Genomic DNA, 14,483 nt, shown 5'->3' with positions numbered 1-14,483 from the left:
TTAAAAATTGATCCACGGTACCTTATTGAGCAGATTTCCGAACCTTTTTCTTGTAGGTTTCCGGACCTTCAGATTATTCAGAGTTTTGGGAATGTTTGTTCATCGTCGATGGTACGTTCAATGAAAGAGAGTGATAATGAAAACGAATTAATATTCTGTTCGGTTTTGTATTGTTGCTTTGAAGCTTTTCCAAGTTTGATCTACTTACTAACTACTGATTGAGTTACGGGAAGTTTGAAATTGGATTTTTGGGGGCTATTATCAATAAATTTTCTTTAATATTCAGCACAGATCCACTAAAAGCTAGTGAAAAATACTTTTCAAATGTTTCAAGGCAGGTTTCTTTCATCAATATTTAACAAACTTTAGTTAACAGCAGATTAAAATATTTGATAACAGATGATAGACTGTAATATTTTGTAACAATAGTTATATCTTCTACATAATATATCAATTCTCTTAATACTTTATTTACAGTGTGTATTTACATACATTATTTTTGTTGATCTGTGCAGAACATTCAATCCTTTAATATGAGCTTATATTCTAGTGTGTATTTACAATTGATGATTAGTTGAATACCTGTATTTTTATTATAAAGTATCTATTATAACTTCTACTCAACAAACTTCTACAAAAAATATGTTGTTTTCTCTCATTCTAGCATTTCTACATATCTTCTTATACCACACAAAAAGTGTTCGACTACTTTATTTATCTTCACCCCTCCCACGCATACACTTATTCAACACCTTTCACCCCACATCAGCCAGGTGTGTCGCCGTTTTGCTGTAAATGGAGCAAACATTCACCTACTTTCAGGCATCGCAAAAAGTAAACCGGCCGCACCGGGAAGCTCTAAAGTGGAAAAGTTATGTCATAGCTACTGCCTTCTGCCAGGCCCTGACATGTTTGTAAAGTTTGAACAGCTTTATTTATGCATGTTTTTGGTACGGCCGAATGATGATGATGATGATGAGCAAGGACACACGATGCAACGGAAGCGAATCTTAGGGTTACCATATGCATAGAAATATTTAAAAAAAAAACAAACATTCTTAGATTTTTGTAAAAGAACACTAAGTTGTTGTTGCTATGATTTAGAGGGAAGATTTGGGGACTGGTCCATTTCCTTATTGTTTTAGTACATTTAAAAAATTGATATCGTTGATCACGAGCAGGTATAACTTAAACACTATGTTGCATTTCAGTTAAATTTACATTACAAGTCCTAAGAACGAATACGATACGAGCATTTGGCAATATAAACATATAAAACTAATCCTCATTTTTACCTAAATTAGCATATCATTAAAATATAACCAGAATTGGTTAAAATGTACCAAGCGTGCAATTTCTTGTAAAACGCACCCAAAAACAAGGAAAATAGACAAAGCGTGCAACAAAGACGTCAAACTACAATCTGTATACATATCTCAGGTGGCGATGGAAATCCTGTGCTAAGTGTTATTAAATGTTTTTTTTTGTTTACATTGTAACCATGACAATTCGTGAGGTCAGTTGCATTTTCAAACAAACAACCAACAGCGAAAACTAGAGAAAAAATCATTGCGAACTGCTGTTTACGATTCTAGCCTAGGATAATTAAACATCCTGGTAAGTGACGTAGGCTTTGTTTACCTTTTTACTTTTTAAATAACGAGTTCTGTAATAGTTTGCTTGATTGTTCATCACCTTCTTTGTACCACATTGGTCAAACTGTTTGCGCTGAAAACAAACTACATTTTGTTTCCAAAATGTTGGCGTCAAAGGTTGCTAAAAAAGTGGTGTGCCCTGAAACTGGCCACAAGTGCCGTGGGGAAAAGTGAAATTTACCGGTTGCGTTCCGGAACTGATGTTGCAAGGTGAACCAACATTGCCCAAGGCAGCAGGTACGTTTAACCCATAGCGGGAAGCACGAACGACATTTTCGAACCCAGCAGGAACCCGACAAGCATGGTCCAGGCAAACCGTTCGGCAAGAAATTTTACACCTCGGTACCGAAAAAAGTAAAATTTCCTAAATTCGAATGAACGTATTACCTTGAAGAGCTCAATATCTTCTTTTCCACTACTGCATCCCGCTGAAATTTCCCTCGTTTGACCTGAATTTTGAATAAAGCATCACAGAAAATCGTCACAGAAGTTTTGAGTGAAACCACTGAAAGTCAGAATGGCCCAGTTCCGCAGAGGGAGATGAGGTTTGTTAGGCAGGAACTTCCAAGAAGTGCTACGTGGAACTATGATTGGGCAAATAATTTATTCGCTTAGGTTTCTTTAGGGTTCCTCTTCGGAGGCTGGTTCCCTAATCTCTCCATCTCATCACTTTTTAAACCGATACGTTAACCAAGCCGCCGGAAACTAGAAACAGCAGCCCCCTGTTAGTCTCCAGGAGGCGCCACAGGCGAAGAGCGTCAAAAGCTACCCACAGTGCTACCTACTCGGCGCTTCGAAAGAAGGGCTTCCAAGATCTGTAAGCAGCCCTCTAGTAGTCTCCATGCAGCACAACTAGAAGAAGGGTACGAAAGGCGACGGGAGCACCAGTAGTGCCACCAAATCGGCGCTCTAGGCATAGAACGGCTGAAAACCGAATCAATGGCACCAGCAGTGCCATCCAATCGGCACCCCAGGCGTAAGACGGCTTAATATCCGAGGTAAAGGTATCAGCAGTGCTTTTCAATTGACGCCCAAAGCGTAGTTTGCTGAAAACCAAGGCAGAAACACTTGTGGTGCCACCCAATCAGCGTGCTAGTTCGGAAGGCAGTCGAAGCGTCGATTGAATAGCACTAGCGCCCTAGGCATAGGAAGGTCGAAGATCATAGCAGAGGCACTTGTGGTGCTATCCAATTGGCGCTCCAGACATAGGGCGGTTGAAAAACCGAAGCAGAGGCACTAGTGGGGCCACCCAATCGGCGCTCCAGATTGGAATGCCGAATCAACAGCACTAACAGTGCTATCCAATAACCACCCATGCGTAGAACAGCCGAAGATCGTAGCAGAGGCACTCGTAGTATTATTCTGTGCTCGTAGTTCCAGTCAATTGGCGCTCCAAGCGTAGGGCGGCTTTTTGTAGTTGGTAACCACAGGTGGTAAATCCCGGTTTGAGGATTGTATTCCAAGGCAGGGCAAGCCACCGCTTCCCCCCAGTTTGCTACTCTGGGTCCATGGGTACAATGGAAAGACTCATGATAGACTCCGTGTATACCTCCTACTCCCTAAACTTCACCTGGGGCCGCAGACCTAATTTCCACTTGGAACAGTTTATCACACTATTCTTGAATAGTGGAAGGTCTATTCACGCTAGTGCGCTCCATGGCAATATTCCACTTTCAGCAAAACCTTGCATCCTTGCGACTCGAAGTCCGAACTCTTCTCTAACGTCTTGAGAACCGACATCCCCTCGCAGTGACTCGAGATTCTCACATAAAGCTCTTCTCTTCGTGACTCAAGGCCTGATCTCCTCGCATCGACTCGAGGTTGACGTACACATACCTCTCCTCTGCACGACTCAGGGCCCGAATTCTTGTCTTGACTTGTCACCTGTAGATGTACGGCCAAGAGAACTACACGTTACACTTGGTATAGTCAGCTACCGACGGGCTGTGTGCCGAGTGTGACAAAACGTAGTGTGACTGGGCACCTTGGTACCAGTGCTCAGTTGCAAGAGGGAGGGTCGGAACGTGTATCGGGTAGTCGCGACCCCGATATGCTGGACGACCAAATGTTTGAGCGGTTTTCGATCGATCTGCCTTTTGGGGAGGTTCCTGGCCCCGACTCGCCGATACGATTGACTCACGACAGACAGAGGGGCCTTGTGCCGTAACATGTGGCGCCCAGTGGATAGGCCTCAGGTTGAGTCTCAAAGAGTCGAGACGGAGAAATAGTAGGATAAGTGGTTATCTCCAGACCCGAGGAGAGGCGAGTTGTTGTCGTCACGAATTGGGTCAAGAGACGTTTTTGAACGAGGGCTCTCGAGACACGAGGAGAGGTGTAAAACGAGTATTTGCTGTGGAGCGCATTGCGCGAGTATGGTCTCCCATGTCGGGTATAGCCTTCGTTGCAGGTCCGCATGGGAATTATGGCCAGAGGCCCCAGGTGGATTTTATGGCCTAGGGGTACATAGTATCATGAGTCGTCCAATTGCACCCATGGACCCAGAATAGCAAACTGGGGGGACGCGGTGGCTTGCCGTGCCTTGGAATGCAATCCGTAAAATGGATTTACCACCTGGGTGATCAACTAATAAAAAAAAAGAAACCATGGGGTCTTCTTGTATCCCTTTGGCTGGCAACCCTAGAATTTTTGGCCCGCGACTTTTTCTGCCCGTCGTGTGCCAGATCGAGAGCAGCTTGTCCTGGACTCGCGCCTATCATGGCACACATTTGGGATTTTGAACGCTACGACTCGGATGTTTCCCGACAGTGACGACATCCAACACCGACTCGAGAGGTTCGCCCGGCATCAAGAACCTCTCTACCCATGGGTGTCCTAAAACAGTGGTTTACTCCCTTCCTACGAGGTCCGCTACGAGGAAGGTATTGTCTTATCCCCGCAATACTCGGATGCTCTCCAGCGGTGGGGGATCGGACGCACACTACTCAGATGCTCCCCGGCGATGGAGTCATCCTAAACCGTTTGCGGACTGCCGTTGACTCCAGCTCCTCTGCAAGGCAGTCATGATCCGGCTGAATTCGTCGCTGACCGCATGGCAAGTGTTGAAGTCCGTGCACAAGTCAAGAATTGCGTCATAATCAGAATAGAAGTCATAATCATATAGAAGTCCACTTCACCGTGTCTTCTACCAATCCAGCTCCCGATGTCCAGGATCAGACGATGGGTTCACCTTCCTTTTACTGAGCTCTTCCACAGCTGCTGGTTTTACATCGATTGCTCAATGGTGAGATCTCGTACGTTTGGCGTGTCTTTATTGCCGTACAAATAGACATCCTCGTAGGCGGCTTCGGACGAGATGATCCGTTGTCCGCTGATAACTCGCAGGTTCATCAGCCACTGAACCGTCCTCTAAGTCGCGCTCCGTACCGCAAGATTGACGTGGTCACGCTTGACAGTATCCTCCTCTTGTTACTGAGAATTGCCGAGGTGTTCAACATTATCTGTGGGAGTGCGGCCGTGGCCATTGCCACTCTCTCTTACACACGTAGCCGACATGGCTCGTGAAGCTGAGTCTGTCGTCGATCATCACCCTTAGGTACTTAATTGCGCCTTTGGATACGATATCACACAGTCCAACTGCAATGGTACCTGTTTGGGGTGAGATAAGGTTGGTGATTAGCACCATCTCGGTTTTGTGGTAGCTAGACGCAGGTACTTGGAGTGCACCCAGCTTTCAACTGTGGCAAGTAGTTGTACCTCCTCAGTCGAGGAACCTTCCAAGAGGACTACATCATCCGCGAATCCTACGAGTTCAGCTACCGATGGGAGGCTCGTTCGTAGGAGCTCGTCGTACATGATGTTCCACATGACCGGACCAAGTATTGACCTCTATATCGCACCCACCGAAATCTATTGTGTCCGTATGCCATCACCGGTCATATACTGTAGTTGGCGATTGTGGAAGTAACTTTTCACAAGCCTATACAGATATGCCGGGACCCTCATTTGGATGAGCGACGACGCAATCGCTGTCCAACTGACCACCGCGCAAAAGCGGAGCCCTCTCCTCTTCGTTGGCCTGGCTCTGTCCGCTGCCTCAATGACAGAGCGGATGGCATCTACGGTGCTGCGTTCTCTACGGAAACCAAACTGTTCCTCCGAGAGTCCACCCTAACTTTCAGTATACTTCTGAAGTCGGTGCTGAATCACCTTCTCCAGTACCTTACCCTCTGTGTCCAGTTGACAGATCGATCGGACTGTTGGCCAGGTAACATCGCACTGTGGGAACAGCTCGTTGATGATGACTCTCAATTTGTCTGGGCACGTTTCAGGTGGCGCACCTTCACTTTTAGTTTTGGCCATGACTATCCAATAGATATCGCACCAGTTATTGGCGTCGTGGCATAGTAGTTTGCGTTGATGGCCCTGCGAAGGGCCGATCTCGTGCTTGTAAAGAGTGGCCTAAGCTCCTCTCTCCCTTCTTGTCAACATTCCCAACATTCTGTGCCTTACCCTATGGCAATCGGCACGCAGACCCGCGATTTCCTCTGTTCACCAGTAGACGGGTGGCCTAGTATTTTTACACTTGGCCCTTCTCGTCTTCGCAGCATCGCAAGCGCAAGCTAGTATCCATGATGTTTTTTTATCAGTTGATCACCCAGGTGGTAAATCCTTTTTAGGGATTGCATTCCAAGGCACGGCGACCGAGTCCCCCCAGTATGCTACTCTGGGTCCATGGTTGCAATTGGACGACTCATGATACTAAGTACCCCTACGCCATAAAGTCCATCTAGGGCCTCTGGTCCAAATTCCCATCCGGACCAGGCTGTACTCGTGATGGGAGACCATGTCCGCGCTTAAGCGCTCATCGGCTAACTAAATTTAACGTCAAAACTCCAGCATGTATACCCTGCCTCTTGTTCCGATGCAAGACTAAGGACCTCTCCTCTGAAGACTCTCGGTCCGGCTTTTACTCGTGCTCGCTTGGTTTGCACTGCAAGAGACCAAAGACCTCTCCTCTAGCGATTCGAGATCTTGGCTACCCTACCCGAGAGTATATCGCGGCGTAAATATTCTCCCCCTTGCGAGTTCGACTGCGAAGAAGGTCAAGTCTTATTCCAGCAGCATCCGTAGAGAGCGCGTTCTACTTAAATATTTACTCCACGGCGGAGGAGGTATTCTACACAACGTTCGCGACGTACCATACAGCTCGGCATACACAGAAGGTAAAGTCTTGCTCTGCGACGTAGTTCCACCTCCCCGTGGTGCAGAGTGGAAACGTGTCTACAGAATTGACCACCTGTAGATGTACGGCCAAGAGAACTACACGTCACACTTGGTACAGTCAGCTACCGACGGGCTGCGTGCCGAGTGTGGCAAAAAACGTGGTGCGACTGGGCACCCTGGTACCAGTGCTCAGTTGCAAGAGGGAGGGGTCGTAACGTGTATCGGGTAGTCGCGAACCCGGTTTTCGGGACGACCAAATGTTTGGCGAATTTCGATCGATCTGCCTTTCGGGGAGGTTCCTGGCCCCGATTCGCGGATACGATTGACTCACGACAGACAGAGGGGCCTTGTGCCGTAACATGTGGCGCCCAGTGGATGGGCCTCAGGTTGAGTCTCGAAGAGTCGAGATGGAGAAAAAGGATGTGTGGTTATCTCCAGACCCGAGGAGAGGCGAGTTATTCTCGTCTCGAATTGGGTCAAGAGACGTTATGATTGAGGGCTCCCAAGACACGAGGAGAGGGGAATGAGTGCACTCTCGAATCGTGTCAAGAGGAGGAGTGTTAGAGGGTCTCGAGTCACGAGGATAGACGGGTCAAGACGGCTCAAATTGTGACAAGAGACCGAATGTGTGGGACTCGAGTCACGAGTAGCGGCCAACGGACTGCCAACCCGTAAGTCGTGAATCGTGACAAAGAGTGGACGATAATTGCTGGTGTAGGACGTATTAAACGAGTATTTGCCGTGGAGCGCATTGCGCGAGTATGGTCTCCCATCCCTGTGTACAGCCTTCGTTGCAGGTCCGGATGGGAATTATGGCCAGAGGCCCCAGGTGGATTTTATGGCGTAGGGGTACATAGTATCATGAGTCGTCCAATTGCACCCATGGACCCAGAGTAGCAAACTGGGGGGACGCGGTGGCTCGCCGTGCCTTGGAATGCAATCCGTAAAAAGGATTTACCACCTGGGTGATCATCTAATAAAAAAGAAGGTAAAGTCTTATCTTTGTATGCCTTACTGCTAAGTTCGGACGCACACTATTCGAATGCCCCTCCCCCCATCGAAAGTGCATTCTACTCCGACCATGGTCCGGTCTTCCTCCTGTCTTTTGGCTGACAACCCTAGACTTTTTGCCCGCCTATAACTCTCCTCTAACGACTTGAGAACCGACATCTCCTCGCAATGACTCGAGATTCCCACACAAACCTCTCCTATTCGCGACTTGAGGCCTGATCTCTCCTCTAAAGACTCGAGATCCGACCCCTCCTCGCATCTACTTGAGGTTTACCTCTCCTCTGCGCGATTCAAGACCCGATCTATCCTCTAACGACTTGAAATCTGATGTCTCCTCGTATTGACTCAAGGTGACCACTAGTACCCCTCCTTTTGTTGATTTAGGGCCTGATCCCTCCTCTTACGACTCGAAACCCGACCACTTATCATAAAGACTCGGGGTTTACCACACAAACCTCTCCGTCTGGAGGTTCTAGGCCTGACTTCTCCTCTAACGACTCGAAGCCCGACCTCTTATCTCCAGGATTCGAGGTTCGCCACCTGGCCCATCGTGTGCCGGATCGAGAGCAGCTTACCCTAGATTCGCGCCTGTCACGGCACATGCGCGGGACTTAACGTAACGACTCGGATGATTCCCGACGAAGACGTCATCCTACTCCGACTCAAATGGCTCACCCGGCGTCGAGAGCCACTCTACCCGTGGGTATTCCCCGATCGTGGAATATCCCTTTCCCAACGATTTCTACTGCGAAGAAGGTTCAGTCTTCAGTCAGTCAGTCAGTCTTATCAGCTTCTGCGGGTGACTCATGGTCACAGAGAACAGACATACAAGCTCGAACAAAAAATCTTCAAAAAAGTGTGTAAAATTTTAAATGCAGACATCCAAAAAAGGGCTTGTGATATAGCTCAGTTGGAAAGTCTGTTGTCTCCTGAGTCGATGTCCGCGAGTTCGAGCCCAAGAGTAAACATCGAACACAGCTGTACCGGATAAGTTTTTCAATAACGATCCGCCAACTGTAACGTTGATAAAGTCGCGAATGCCATAAAGATGGTAAAACGACTATAATCGAAACAAAAAAAAAACAAAAAAAAAAGACATCCAAAAAATATGTTAAAAATTGACTTTGAACAGTGGCACCTATTGCGCCGTTCAAAAGTTACAAATCAAATTTTCAAGTGTACAGTTTTCGAAAAGGCGTAATCGTATATATGAACTCATAATCAAACTAATGCCGCTGGAAATTTTACACAAGTTTTGTGGGCTAGCTTGTACGTCTGTTCTCTGTGCCATGGTGTAGAAACGCCGTGAAGTAGACAAGTACCTGCAATATGCAAACATTCATATACCTTTGCAAACAAAGGAGGTGGAAGTGTTCTTGTCGAAAACTTAAACTTTTGGTGTAAAAAATTAAAATTGATTGTCGAAAACTAGACCATTGAGAGGTTTAAGTAAAAAGTTGATAAAAACTTTATTTTGAGACTTTTTCTAAATAAAAAAGGTAGAGAATAAAGAATAAAGTCTGATTTATAGAATCAATCGTATTTGAGAGGAATAACTATAGTCGATTAATTTGTTTATATGGTTTTGCTGACAAAACAACAAATAACTGACGTAAACTAGGTATTTTACCCTATTTCATTAATAATTTTTATGTCAGTAAAAAATATCAAATTTATAATCCGAGAGTTAGTATTTTAGATTAAATAATACTCAATATTTGTTTTCACATAATCAATCTATTTTGCAATATGAAAAAAAAAACATCGTCATTACATAGCTTTCAAACAAGCTCTGCAGAGCTGTAACATTTTTTTAACTTAATTCAAAATAAGCATATTTGAGCTATTTGGCTTTTTTACACAAAACACAACTCTTCTTTGAACCAAATGATCGACTTATTTAGAGTTTGGGTGATGTTCAGCCGGCCGAAAGTTTAGTACTTTTATACTGTTTAACTATTTTGTTTCTCATTTATTTTTTTGTTTCGATTTTAGTTGTTTTATGGCTTCGCTATTTCATTTCAACGTTGCTGTTAGTGAACAGTTATTAGAAAACATGTCCGGTACAACTGTGTTCGATGTTTACTTTTTGGCCTGAACTCGCGGACAACGACTTAGGAGAAGGCAATTGAATTGCCAACTGAGCTAGATATATATCACATACCCATTCTAATAAAATTATGAATCATCACGGGTGGATGAAGATAATTTTGCATTTTATTTATGCATAATCAGTACTTACTTGTTATAAGCAGTTCTTTTGACTATAATCGAACTGCTTAACACGACGAATTTCTTTTTTTGTTTTTTATATCCCTGTTTCAAATACGTCACAGGTTTATAATAATCAGAATCAATTCTTCAATTAAATAAATATATGTATATACAAAGACAAAAATTGCTATGTTGAGTCTATTTACAAAACATACATTTTTTTTTAACAAAGTGCAATTACTTAAAAAAATACCAATTTTATTGGATAATAGTTTTGTTCGACGCCACAAAAAACTCTAACACTTAAGGTGGAGATTTTTCAACAGTAATGTTTGATGAATCTTTGTAGCAAAAACAAGTGCTCAAATTACATTACAAATGCCTTATTTGTTTTTTTCTTGAATGATTAACAACCGATGAACATGGTAACCCTATGAGCATGAGTTTATACAAAAATGAAGGTATATTTTTTCAACAGGACTTTAAAACTAGCTAGAGGTGACGAGGTGTGGTGAAAGGTGGAGCAGTGTAGTACACTTTGGTATTTAGTAGGTGGTACTGGGTGGTATCTCTACACATGATGGGTCTCTCTAAAGTGTGTTTGTTGTTGTTTGAAAACTTACACATGCTTCTATATCTTCGTCGCCACCATTCCGGGAGCATCTACTGTTGCGTCGCATGAAGCTCATTTGCGATCCGGCGGCGCCATTGGCATTGACAGCACCTGGGCCACCAACCCCATTTCCGGCGGAAGTTCCGCTGCAAACGGACCGGTAGTCGCGGCTTCGTGAGAACAGCTTCTGGCGATGTTTTTGGCTGAGGCGGGGATGGGAGTGGTGATAGTGGTGCTGTGGAAGTGGGGGGAGATGATGAAAATGGTGGTGCCGATGGGCGCTTCCCAGATTGCTGGAGTACAGGTCCTGGGGGAAGGGAGGAGGACGGGGCAAAGGGAGCGATTGTTGCCGGCCGCCGCCGAAGGTGGAGGATTTGGCCAGGAGCGGAGTTCCACCGATCGAGGGACGATGATGCTGATGATGACTGTGGCTGTGATTCGGGACCAGTGGTTCCTGTTCCGAGGACGATTGTTGACGAAAGAGTTTTTTGCTTTTGCTGCCACCGGTGTTGACCGGCGAATGTTGTTCCTGTTCCTGTTCCTGCGAAATGGTGGTCATCGTCGTCGGCTGGGAACTCACATGTAGGTTTCCCGGCGGCGGATCCGGATCCCGGCGCACCGGATGCTAGCTGTCGAAGTCGGCCCGGTGCAGCAGCGCAAATTGGCACCCACAATCCCTCGGGTGGCTCCGGGACAAGATCGGACAATTAAAGCATCGATCCAGCAGACTGCAGCTGTCGCACCGGGGAATGCACTGTGTGTCATATATAGAGGGGGGAAGTTGGGGTCAATATTTTGATTTTTGATTCTGTTTTCATCTATCTCATCTCTCTATATCTATCGCTTGGTTTTTTTTTCAATCTCTCTGCAGAATTTTAGGAGCGTGCGGGTTTTACAATTTCACAATGTTCGTGGGAAATGAAACGGGGCTCTGCGGCGCGTACTTTCTAATGCAGCATTATTTATTTGGTTTGGTTTCAATAACAATGTTTGGCTTAAAATTTGCCTCAAAACGGAGCTTGCAGCTAGCAGCAGCGAATACGGTGGGCTATTTAACGAGACTATTTACAGCAAAATACTCGACAAAATACAGGACTGTGTGGTGCAGTTTGAATCCCCCGAAAATGTTCCGAATGTGTTGAATGGGTTGGTACAATATGTACAAGTCGATGCGAGCTGGAGAAATGCTATTGGGGGATATTTTTTTTTTTTGAATGAACATGTGTGTTAACATTGTTTTCCTACCACAGGGAGTTGTGTTGTTGTTGCTGTTGTAGGTATGGTTTTGTGTATTCATTCATATAGGTATGTTTGTGTATGTACGTGTATAATTATACTATCATTCCGGTACGTGTGCTCAGGTTGGATTATTTTCTTTTCTCATTTTCTGTGTAGTTTTTTTTTCAGTTTGTTGTTTTTGTGTAGCTACCGGGGGCAACATCATTACATTTGCGGAAGGATGCTTATTTATTTTAAAATCGGTCTCGAAACAAAACCGAACTTCATGCGAAATGTGGTGGTAGCGTTATTGATAATAATGATGGAAACTAACCTTTCCAGTTTCAAATAGGTCATGCTCGCCTTAATAAACACTAAGAATAATTTTGTACAAATATTGACATTTCAGACATTAGAAACCATAAGAATGGCAAAGTTTGACTTACTTCATAAATTAAAAATCTGTTGCTCTGATAAACTGACAATATTTAATATCGCACATATTTTGAGTTTGGGAACAACTAAAGAAAGGGAAAATTTTCATAAAAAACCTCTTTATAGACTTAGAATTTTTATCGTTATTTTTGAATGACATAAATCTAAAAATGATAATTTCATTTTTTATAGTCTAACTTTCCCGTATAGTTGCACTACATCTCCACTCTTATATTAATAGTCTTTAAATTGTTTAGTGACCAAATGTTACACACCACGAAAATGTTTACCTTAACTGTAATTTGTAACTAGTTACCAAAGAAAAACTTTTTTTCCAAACTCGCGGATACCGAGAAAGTTTGTGTTGACTGGAATATTATTAGATTTTAATATTCTTACAACTTACAAAATTTAATTTGTTGGTATTAAAATAAGGGTTGTTGGCGAAATCCGCAAACTAGAGAATACCGCCTAAAACCGCTAAGCCGAATATTAAGCTTATCGAATAGTTGAGCTGAGTATTCGGCCGAATATTCATTTTTCAAATTTATACCATCACAGAATTCAGAACCATCACAAATTTTTCAAATTTTTTTTGAAAAATAATTAAATATCCAAAAACAATGTTAAAAAAATTACACAAACATCAAAAACTTATGGTTTCAGTTGAATATCTTAGGTGTGTCTGTGTATCTTTTACTGTAAATCGTACAGGAGAGTGCTGACAAGTATCGTTTTTTCAAGATTTTATCGATATATCCAGGCTTGCCCTTAAATCCAACAATTAATTCGAGACTAATATAATCCGGCAGGGATGCGCAGGTATATTTTTAAGCTTCCCGAACAATTCACGAAATTGAACATAAATGTTTGTTTAATCCTTAGATACGATTTCAACACTGTTGCAGTAATTCGATAAAAACTTTAAATTTAAAGTAATTTTCTATCTTTTTTTTCTCTTGTGCGTTTTAAAAAATTGATTAGATTTAGTTCAGATTTTCCCCTTTTTTTACGAATTTTAATAAATTGCCCTGAATTGCCAGACCACGTGGAATCGTGTGGTAGAAAGTACAGTATGCTCAAGGTTAAAATCATCGTGGTTTTCAACAACTTTTGTGAAGATATCTTGCTCAAGTTCGACCATCATCTAATTAGACATCAAATAAGCAATTTCAAATTGCTTGTCACCTGCTTCGAAATGTTTTTTTTTACAGATTTCTCAGGAACTTAATCTCTTTGGTGATAAACGCCTTAGAAACGACAAGTCATCTGATGTCTTTTCATTTATTTGTTACATTTTGGAAATCAGAGAGACTCATACTTGAAAATGATCTTTTCATACATCATCTGGTTGAAAACATTCGACTCAATAACATTAAGGACATTTAAATGGAAGAAATAGAAAGAAATTGAAATTATCACTTTTTTTTAAATTTTAAACTCAATAGAATATTTGACCGAGTATTTGCACGTCGGTCTCTTTTGCTTCATTTTTAAATGCTTCATTTAGAAAAAGGTAAAAAGGTCAAAATTTGCAACCCAAAAATCGAGCAATATCTGAGCAAATTTGATCTAATATATTTTAGGTTTCTCAAAAAACGGTCATGATTATTTAAATAAAAACTTTAAAAAAAATATCCGGCAGAAATAAAAATTCATAGCAATTGATTGAGTTTTTTGTTTGTTTTTGGGAATTAAGTGAATAAAATACGGCATTTTTCAACGAAATCCGGGCAACCAGGCTTAACTGGACATTCCTCAAATTTTGTATCAAATACCGCGGAATCTGTTGAGCTTTAGATAGATTTGATCTATCAATGCGTATCGTTCTCAGATTGTTACCATCCGAAATATGCACATTAGACCGCTGCAAAAAATGACTTTCTACTCCCATATGCTTGTTCAGTGCCTTTTGGGTCACCAAGCATCATTGTTAAATTTGAGATGATTTGATGATTCCTGAGTTAGCGCAACGCGTTTTTATTTCCTATGGAAATTGGTATCGAAGACGAGATTTTTGCACATTAAAATAATCCCGAAAATTCAAATAAGCTAGAAATGAAAGCTAGAAATTGATTTGACTATTTTTCGCTAAGCAGTTAAGAATTTCATGAAAAAAGTTATAATCATTTCAAAATAAAAAATCATATTCC

The 14,483-nt window shown here is 42.9% G+C and overlaps 1 protein-coding gene across 4 annotated transcripts in view; it reads right to left on the bottom strand.

The window, feature by feature from the left end:
* Positions 1–14,483, bottom strand: part of LOC129756948 (uncharacterized) — a 608,072-nt gene that overhangs the window by 90,897 nt on the left and 502,692 nt on the right. The window contains exons 1-2 of one of the 4 annotated variants that reach the window (XM_055754022.1): positions 10,688–11,368; positions 22–66 (exon numbers count right to left, since the gene is read on the bottom strand). The exons of 2 other annotated variants lie outside the window; for them this stretch is intronic. In XM_055754022.1, coding sequence (XP_055609997.1) covers positions 22–66; positions 10,688–11,236 — 594 coding nt within the window. In that variant the 5' untranslated portion in view covers positions 11,237–11,368. Of the gene's footprint in view, positions 1–21; positions 67–10,687; positions 11,369–14,483 lie in introns of those variants that run through there. One more of the 4 variants, XM_055754023.1, reaches the window with a different exon arrangement.

This window comes from Uranotaenia lowii, chromosome 3 (genome assembly GCF_029784155.1).
Source record: "Uranotaenia lowii strain MFRU-FL chromosome 3, ASM2978415v1, whole genome shotgun sequence".
Lineage (NCBI taxonomy): Eukaryota > Metazoa > Arthropoda > Insecta > Diptera > Culicidae > Uranotaenia > Uranotaenia lowii.
This window is presented reverse-complemented; position numbering and strand designations above follow the sequence as displayed.